Source organism: Ruditapes philippinarum, unplaced genomic scaffold, assembly GCF_026571515.1.
Source record: "Ruditapes philippinarum isolate M1 unplaced genomic scaffold, ASM2657151v2 ctg781_1_1_1_1, whole genome shotgun sequence".
In the NCBI taxonomy this organism is placed as follows: domain Eukaryota; kingdom Metazoa; phylum Mollusca; class Bivalvia; order Venerida; family Veneridae; genus Ruditapes; species Ruditapes philippinarum.
The window spans coordinates 23063-33053 of record NW_026854296.1 but is presented as its reverse complement, the minus strand read 5'-3'; the positions used below and the strand labels follow the sequence as shown (position 1 = coordinate 33053).

General features: G+C 30.0%; 1 protein-coding gene across 1 annotated transcript; it reads left to right on the top strand.

Annotated features, from left to right (window-relative positions):
* Positions 1 to 805: 805 nt before the first annotated feature.
* On the top strand, positions 806 to 3381 carry LOC132739720 (globin CTT-W-like). Its single transcript, XM_060727508.1, has 2 exons — positions 806 to 1036; positions 1279 to 3381. The coding sequence occupies exons 1-2, from the start codon at positions 812 to 814 to the stop codon at positions 1477 to 1479; spliced, it is 426 nt and encodes a 141-aa protein (XP_060583491.1). The 5' UTR covers positions 806 to 811; the 3' UTR covers positions 1480 to 3381.
* The last annotated feature ends 6610 nt before the right edge of the window (positions 3382 to 9991 follow it).

Here is a 9991-nt window from a genome sequence, read left to right as displayed (position 1 = left end):
AAACGATTGTCATCAGTTTTCAATGCTTTCGCTGTTATACGATTTCGATTTTACTGCAGTTAATTGTTAGAATTTACATTTGGCGTTCGTCTTGTGATTGTGTGAACTTGTTGCTCATTTCCACCGAACAGATTCTGACATAACGTGTGTAATTATATTATATACTTTTTGTCACTTAAGATATTTATATGTGTTTTATATCTTTTAATGTATTGTAACTTTAAAAAATAAAACCTTGAATACGTGTATCTAATTTAAATAATTGAAGAAATAATACGTTTTTACTACTTCATAATGTTTTTGTTTGACTACAATCATAACGTCTGCACGAAGAAATTGATTGTAAAACGGCAATCCTTTCTAAAAATTATTTTTGTTTGATATATAATACATTGATCAAGATACTATATATATATAAGCGAAAAGAAAGGACTTTGAGCAAGTCATACAATATGTTAATCTCAAATATCTGTTCAAACGTTTCATTTTATTAGTATCCTTGAATTTATAGATACACTTAAGATCAAATATTTTATGTATTAGTTTTCATCTTTTTCTGACTTTCTGAATAAATTGCACGTATCAAAAATAAATATCACCACATTTATATGTAAAAAGCCGAAATAATTAAAACGAAGTGCTTTGACCTATTTCTTTATTCTAATAAAACGTTTACATTTTAATCATTGTCTTGCGCAAAAAGGAAGTGTTATTCATTAATATATCGACAGTTTAGCATTTTCTATTCGTTACAATACAATCTGACATATAACTATATGATTACTAATGAAGCCTTCTCTATTAATAAAGTATGTTTAAAAGCAAGCCGGAATTGATCAGAACGTTTTCAACATTCGAAGGCAAAGATGTTAACAAGTTACAGGAATCGGGGTTGTTACAACAGCATGCAGTGAGGGTCATGTCAACTATAGATAAATGCATCATACATATCAACGACCCATCAAGTATGGAATATATTCTACAAGAAGTTGGTGAACATCATAATATGTACAATGTACGCTCTAATGATATTCAGGTACGACGTTATTTTTAAGGTATTTTTGAACATCATAAATGAAACATGTCAAGCTACAGTCATATGGGATTATATTATTGAGTGTAATGTTTGCATTTTAAATAGTCTTGTTGTTATACGTAATATACCCATACTAGTGCGCAGATGTATAGTAACTGCTGGCCTTTAAAAATGAAGATACTCTTTTATCGTGAATAATTACATATTTAATGTGTTTTGATACTCAATGTCGCTATTTTCAGATTATATTACCTCATTTTCTAACTGCAATGAAGCCGTACAGTCAGGATCCATGGTGTGAGGAACTACAAGATGTCTGGACCCGTTTTCTGTCTTTGATTGTTTATCATATAAAGAAGGCTATGCAACGACATGACAATGACAACAGTCTTGAATTTGAGGATAAGCATGTTAATACTAACGAACAAATAGAAAATAGATAATATTTGATTTTATAAGTGTTTTGAAGATAAGAAAAAAAAAGTATATTACATTTAAGATTGCAAAACCGACAAATAATGAAATTCAGCAAATGTTACTATCGTTTATATGCAATTTCTTATCGTAGGCACTTAAAAGCACTTCTGATAGATCCGAGGATCAGTAACACTTGCCTCTTGTCTAGATGGTGTTTAATAAGAGATGCATAATTATGTATAACTTTGTAAATAGTTCATCTTGGAAAATCAAGTGAAAGAAAAGCATGATCATAGATTATGAAGATACGATTTCAAATGCATTGACGAGCAATTTTATCATGTTTTATGACTTATATACATTTTGTCGGATAAGTGGTTTACAAGTGGTATAAAATCGGACACTTGACTGACTAAATAGAAAAGGTTGTGAACATTTTTTGTAACTTCTAAGTGCCTCTTAAAACACACATGTGAGGAAAATTTGTTTTTGTCATACTTTCATTGTGGACACGTAAAAGGATGTGAGATGTAAAGTAAGCAGGAACAAACTCAATCAATCAACTTTTTTCTAACAAAAAATATCTTTTCCAAATTTAATTAACTAAATTACATTAACTAAAATCAAGTTACCGTATACATATAATGTAGTTATTGGTGTGTATTTTACGAATCATATTGTTGTTGTTAATATACAGCTATTATATAACATATTCAAGTAAAGTTTGAAGAAATATTATGTTTATTTTTGCAATCAAGTACTTTATTTTGACATAAATGCTCTCCTGGAATAAAAAGTAGATACACATGTATCGTAAATGTCTTGAAACCGACGTTCGCAGTCTAATGTTTATTTATTGCTTCCCCAACAGTTATGAGCAATTGTCTCATGCCCTATCAGGATGCTCGTATAATTGTCAATCAAGTTGGCATATGGATCATGAACTGTATTACTGGAAGATACAGCCTATTGGTTTGATAAACCTCTAATCTGTATACAATCAGATAACTCATGTATGTCTCTATGTGCTCTGATAGGGAACACAGTGAATCATATTTTTAATGTGGATTTGGGGTCAAACTTGTGTAACCCGTCGTTACAGCTAGGTTTATTTTAACATTAATTTTTTTAACATAGGATAATCTTTTTTTTTCATTCTGTATTGCGACGTAGGAATTAATACGAGTTACTAAGAGATATAGAATATGGGCTTTTGTGTTGTATTTTTAAACAACATAGTCATAGGGACACATAAGATAACCAATAGATGCTTCTATCAAATGATATGCAAAACATACTGTGTCACGGATCTGTTGATACTATAGTATGATTTTCATTCTACTTTCACAGCAAACGATTTCATATTCTCCGCAAGATAATAGTAAAATGGAAAATTGTCATGATGTAGAAACTTTAATGTATTCGGATGAAATGTTACTTTTCCGCGTAAATAAATCGAGCAACTGAGTTTAACGTCAGAACAAGTTTTGTTTCATCGGCACAAACGATTCCTAAATTTAGTTTCTTTCTCGTTTTGCCGAAACATTTTCTTGACATCTTTACTGATAGAAAATTCTATGAAAAATATCCATCGGTTATATCTTTTAAGTGTCTATCTTCAAATTTTACTTCACTTTTGCTGTGCTTATTTAAACGTTTCATTGAAATGAATCCTTCCAGTCAAATTTTCGATTTTTCTTTTGAGAAGTAGATGAAATATTTATATTAATTAATCGTGATGATTATGAAGTTCTGTTAGAATTTTGTTCTGGTAGACAAGGTAAGTTTTAGAAACTTACCCAAGTAAATAATTGATATTATGTTTTGTTCCTGTTACGTTAAGCCGTAACGTCTTTGTTGTCTGAAGTGTTTTTCTCATTGCTACTCATTGCTATTACTCATATTACCGATGTAGAATATGATCAACTGTTTATGTACACTAAATAGATCGTACGTACAATTGAAGGCTTAGCTTTCAGCAGTATTAAAACTGACTTTAGATATTTGCTTTTAAATTAAATTTTTTGGTTTTTTTGGGAAAACGGGTTAAAAAAAATTAGCAACAAGGAAAGAAATTTGTAAAGGGGGATTACATGAAACACAAAAGCGATTTTTTGATTTAAAACCTGCCTAAAACTAGTTTACGTGGCTGCCCGAAATGTCTGATTAATGAAGTTATAGATAACGTTACAGTAAAATTTATTTTCTAAACGTAAAATAGGACAAACTGTTTGGTACTACATTCTACGGATTCAAAATGTCAATAATTGTATAGTATTTACATCATGGCCAAAAGCAATTTTTGGTTTTTAAAAAATTTTGTTTCAAAGGAAAATTCATTTTTTTAAAAAATAACCCCCTTTTTTGGAAACCAAAAATTTAAGCAATTTGTTTTCTTTTTTTTTAAAAAAATTTTTAAAATGGTTTTTTTTTTAAAGTGTAACTTTGATTGAATATTGAATCACGACAACGCAATGGAATTTGTCTTATTAAGTGTAAAGTGTCAACTTCTAAAAGATAAACATAGAAAGAAAAAGGAAATGTCTCATTGAAAAACATCACTTTCTGTCTAAGTATACACTTATACATTCGCTTTTTCAATGTCATATAGAAAGCAGTCATTATAGTGTGTTCTTCATTATATAACATAATATCTTTAAGCTCGACAGTATAATCGACTGGTGGAACAATATTCACTCATGGCTCTTTTTAAGTCAATTAATTATCGCAATACTGTTTTATTGCTCTTGTTGAGGAAGGATATACTTCTCCCGTTGGAACATACACAAATAAAACGGACATTAATGGACAATCGGTTTTGAAACTGGCTACGAAACTAAAAAGCGACCTTCTGGAAACGATCGGAAATGCTATAATCAATTTTTAGAATGTAAGACGCCAAGTTGCTCACAGTGGACGGAATGGACAACATGTAAACCAGCCCTTGATACATTTGGTGGTAATTCAAGGAGAAGGGAATGCAAAGTTGGACACAAAAAATGCTCTAGATATAGATCTGATGTGGAAGAACAAGTGGAAGTCTGTCAAGTTGTAAATGCATAACATTTGAATGCTAAATCTATACTGGAATGTTATATAAATTATGATTTTCTAATATTATAAATGAACGAGAATAAACTGAAAAAATACATACTTCACAAATTATGGTTATACTGTGCTGAAGCTGATTTAACATACTGAGACAAATATGAGTGGACATTCAAACTTGAGTGTGGATTTACGAAACTATATTCTGCATGAAATAATTCTTTGTTTTAACTAATTAATGTTCTTCGATAAAAGTTTACTTTTATTAAAGAAAATGTATATGTAATGTCTGAAAGGATATTTAGCTGGTAAACTTACAAAACTACGTTTAGCTGTAAGATTTTTTCTGATGCATTAAATTAAAAAAGATTTTAATGTTAACATGCTGATTATTGTGTTGACATATTCTGTTTGGAAATTTCTGGACAAAAATCCTTTGAGAAGAATAAGAACAAACAAATAGCTGCAAATCGCAAGCAAGTATTCTAATATCGTCTATTTATGTTCAAAAAATCTCTGTACACAATAACGAAATTATTCTTATTTTCTTTGTCATAATAATTATAAATGTCTAAAAATACGATTTGTCTCTTTTGTTCATGCTGCACTTCTCATCTAACAATCTAAGTTCAAACCCGCCCTGTGTTCAGTTTAAATACATTTAATTTATATTGACCAGTTCTGGCTTAGTTCAGACACTCAGCGACCATGTACACGTGATACAATATCAATGAACATAAATTATATCAGAAATTGTTCTTTTAGAATTAAAAACATTAGAACGAAAGAAAAAAAGGACACGTTCAGAATGGTGTATTATCGCATATAATGAATTATAGAAAAGCAGTTTCGTGACAGTCTTCCTAATACATTTATCATAAACAACAAACTCCGCATTTGCAATGATGTCGTGGACCGCTTTCTATTACTGTTGGAAAGGCCTCATTTTCTCTCTTTATTAGGTATTATACAAACTTCATTTAGTTACTAGGAATGCTGACATGCTCGTTTTGGTTCTTACACTATGTATTGGTGTACTGAAAATATCAGCTTATGTAATTTCATACGGCACAACATGAAAAACACATCTATTATCCACTTTTGGTAAGAAAACAAATGTTGTTATTTTACATAATTACACCTTTAAGTAGCAATGTATCAACATCTATATCACATGACATTAGAATCTGTTTGAATAAAAATACAGTAAATGAATCTGTATTTTAAACCATTTTAACTGCCATATGTATCACATTGGCATAAGTATAGCATTATGTCATTTTATGTGAATAATAGGTCTCTATATACAACGACTGCATGAGGTTTATCTGAAATGAATATTACATTGTGTTGTTTTTTGCGTGCTGTTTTTGATGGAATTTGAACCTTAAGCGGATAGGGGCAAGTGAAATCAATGACCATAAGCATTTGACCACGGGTTGTAAACTCCACGGCATATAATGGTGTATAGTGACATTTTATAAAATTTGTTAAACAGAATTATTTTGACGGTGATCTATTTGCATTTATAGAAATCCTAGCGTACTTATATTAGATCTTATATATTATCATATCTTATATTATCATATCTTACAAAAGTACGCTTCATGAACATTAAATGCATCTTACGTCTAATCCAACAAAAGTCTGGAAAATCTAATGCATGAAACAAAATAGAACTTTATGTAAATAAGGTAATACATCCTATGAAACAAGACAATCTTGTAAGATACAATCAGTGGACGTTTCCTCTGACGTGTGTTCTCTCCAAATGACAAATTTGTAATTAGATAAAATCTCGAACAGTTTCAACTTAAGCAATATTTTGATTAAGAAAAAACGTATTTATGTTTTATTATTGTCGAAGGGATAAGTTTGGAAATGATAAATTTATTATATTGCACGATAGCTTTGAAGTCTTAAAGTTTGAACATTAATTCATCCGATAATTACGTGTTCTAAATGAAAATAGACTGTTAAATATAACCAATTTGAGAAGCTTACAGTTTAAGACGAATTACAATCCTTCTGCATTCTTAAGTTAGTTTCCTTAATAACTGAAAGATAAAATTACTACATGCATAATGTCTGGACTAAGTATATTAAATTTTATTCTATGCACGATAATTTGATTGTATCGAACACCGTATACATTAAATTTCTTTGTATGATGCCTAATAAAGGCTATACAAAAAATCAAATAAAATGTACCGTAATTTATTGAGTTTACTATTCCAAACTAATTCAAGACAAGAATGAAATTTATAATGTAAATATATTCATTATGAGAATGTTTTATAACAAAAGCTGCGAAGTTTAGATCAAATTGTAATCCAATTTTATTTCCCCTTTCAACATTATACTTTTTGCTTAATTGATTTTTCAAAATTAATGGCAGCTTTTTTCTTTTCTTGTTTTCACCAATTCAGATAAATGATTTAAAAGATTGCATAAGACATCAAATTCTTTCCACTGTCAATGGCATAAAATCTAATAGTAGTTTAAACATTTCATGTTTTAACGCTCGGTCTGCTTTCTATATCCATACAATATTATGACTTAGCTAGTTGTCTTAAGATGTGCCTTTCAGATACAGTCTTGTTAAATAAAGATTTTACAGTGACAAGTTTAATAATGAACTTTTGAATGATAACGTTCTATAAACGACAATGCATATAAAGTAAGTAGAAATTTCCTAATAATGAAATAAACAAGAATAAGAGCTATATTGGTTTAAAACAGCAACAATTTCTAAATTCGTTTCTCTCTTCAATAGCCGTCTGATTAGGTTTTCCTAACACAACCAAATTATTTACTTCACTTTAGAACGTCTGACAATTTTAGAATTTCTTTATTGCTTCCCCGTTGATATTGAACATAATTAAGCGCAATGTTTACAGAAGTGTGGTATTTTGGTGATAATTTACCAATCCCTGAATTTCATGGCGATTGTCAATCAATTAATTAGCTATCTAGTAAGAAGTCGTTTAAGTTCTGCTATATCGCCAGATGTTTTCCATTTTTGTTGATTGCTTCGAACACTTACTGATTTAATGGATGCGTATTAGCCTATAATTTTAAATAATTATATACAATATGGACTATTAAATGTTAATTTGCAGATAACCAATTAACAAAGCATTGCATAGAAGAAACATACACTTACTGTTTATTGTAAGAAATCATCTGCATGCAAAATTGTATTTAAGGAACATTATACATCTATAACAATGTTTACTTTCTTTAATAGGGCAGATATGAGTTCAATAACGTTGAAATAATGGCTATATAGCAAATTTAGATTCTTCGTACATAAAAGGAGTACAGTTTTAGTGAAATTAATGGCCACAAAAATGCCAAAAAGTAAACAAAAAGTATTGTGACTTCCATATAGCCACTATAATTGTACTAGTCAACATTTTCTGCAAGTACATTTTGTACATTGTATTAAGTGATAGGAACGGAATAAATAAGGTGACATAGATGTTACAAGGTTGTTACGTAGTTGTTACAGCATAGTTACAAATGTTACGAAGGTTGAGAATGAAATGAAAATTTCACAGATAATTGTTACAAATGTTACAGGTTGTTACAAGTGTTACAGAACAAGCCTTGAAAATGACCAAAAATCGGAATTAATACGGTTACATGGATGTTACAAGGTTGTTACGTAGTTGTTACAGCATTGTTACAAATGTTAAGAAGGATAAGAATGAAATGAAAATTTCACAGATAATTGTTACAAATGTTACAGGTTGTCACAAGTGTTACAGAACAAGCCTTGAAAATGACCAAAAATCGGAATTAATAAGGTTACATGGATGTTACAAGGTTGTTACGTAGTTGTTACAGCATTGTTACAAATGTTACGAAGGATAAGAATGAAATGAAAATTTCACAGGTAATTGTTACAAATGTTACAGGTTGTTACAAGTGTTACAGAACAAGCCTTGAAAATGACCAAAACTCGGAATTAATAAGGTTACATGGATGTTACAAGGTTGTTACGTAGTTGTTACAGCATTGTTACAAATGTTACGAAGGATGAGAATGAAATGAAAATTTCACAGATAATTGTTACAGGTTGTTACAAGTGTTACAGCACAAGCCTTAAAAATGGTCAGAAAACGGAATTAATGAGGTTACATAGATGTTACAAGGTTGTTACAGCATTGTTACAGCATTGTTACAGCATAGTTACAAATGTTACAAGAATTTGGAGTGAAATGAAAATTTCACAGATAATTGTTACAAATGTTACAGGTTGTTACAAATGTTACAGAACAAGCCTTGAAAATGACCAAAAATCGAATTAATAAGGTTACATAGATGTTACAAGGTTGTTACAGCATTGTTACAGCATTGTTACAAATGTTACGAGAATTGAGATTGAAATGAAAATTTCACAGATAATTGTTACAATTGTTACAGGTTGTTACAAGTGTTACAGCACAAGCCTTAAAAATGCTCAGAAAACGGAATAAATAAGGTGACATAGATGTTACAAGGTTGTTACGTAGTTGTTACAGCATAGTTACAAATGTAACGAAGGTTGAGAATGAAATGAAAATTTCACAGATAATTGTTACAAATGTTACAGGTTGTTACAAGTGTTACAGAACAAGCCTTGAAAATGGCCAAATATCGGAATTAATAAGGTTACATAGATGTTACAAGGTTGTTACATAGATGTTACAGCATTGTTACAAATGTTACGCCAACTGGGATTGTAATGAACATTTTTACTGACTTTTACCAATGATTTCAAAACACATTTAAATAAAGGACCTAAAGTGTTACAGCCTTTATATGTGTTACATTGATGTTACGTACATGTTACTTAGAGTTATTCTTGTAACATATTAGAAGAGTTTCATTAAATTGCGCCCATTTTCAGTCAACATTTTCTGCAAGTACATTTTGTACATTGTATTAAGTGATAGGAACGGAATAAATAAGGTGACATAGATGTTACAAGGTTGTTACGTAGTTGTTACAGCAATGTTACAAATGTTACGAAGGTTGAGAATGAAATGAAAATTTCACAGATAATTGTTACAAATGTTACAGGTTGTTACAAGTGTTACAGAACAAGCCTTGAAAATGGCCAAATATCGGAATTGATAAGGTTACATAGATGTTACAAGGTTGTTACATAGATGTTACAGCATTGTTACAAATGTTACGCCAACTGGGATTGTAATGAACATTTTTACTGACTTTTACCAATGATTTCAAAACACATTTAAATAAAGGACCTAAAGTGTTACAGCCTTTATATGTGTTACATTGATGTTACGTACATGTTACTTAGAGTTATTCTTGTAACATATTAGAAGAGTTTCATTAAATTGCGCCCATTTTGTGCCCTATCTCTTAAATTTTCCAAAAGGTGTGTCGGTTGTTAGCGCGTCGGTTTTTTTAGTTTGCTAAAAAAAAGATTTTACGTTTGAAACTCATGTAAATTCATGAAGACATTATCGAGTTTTA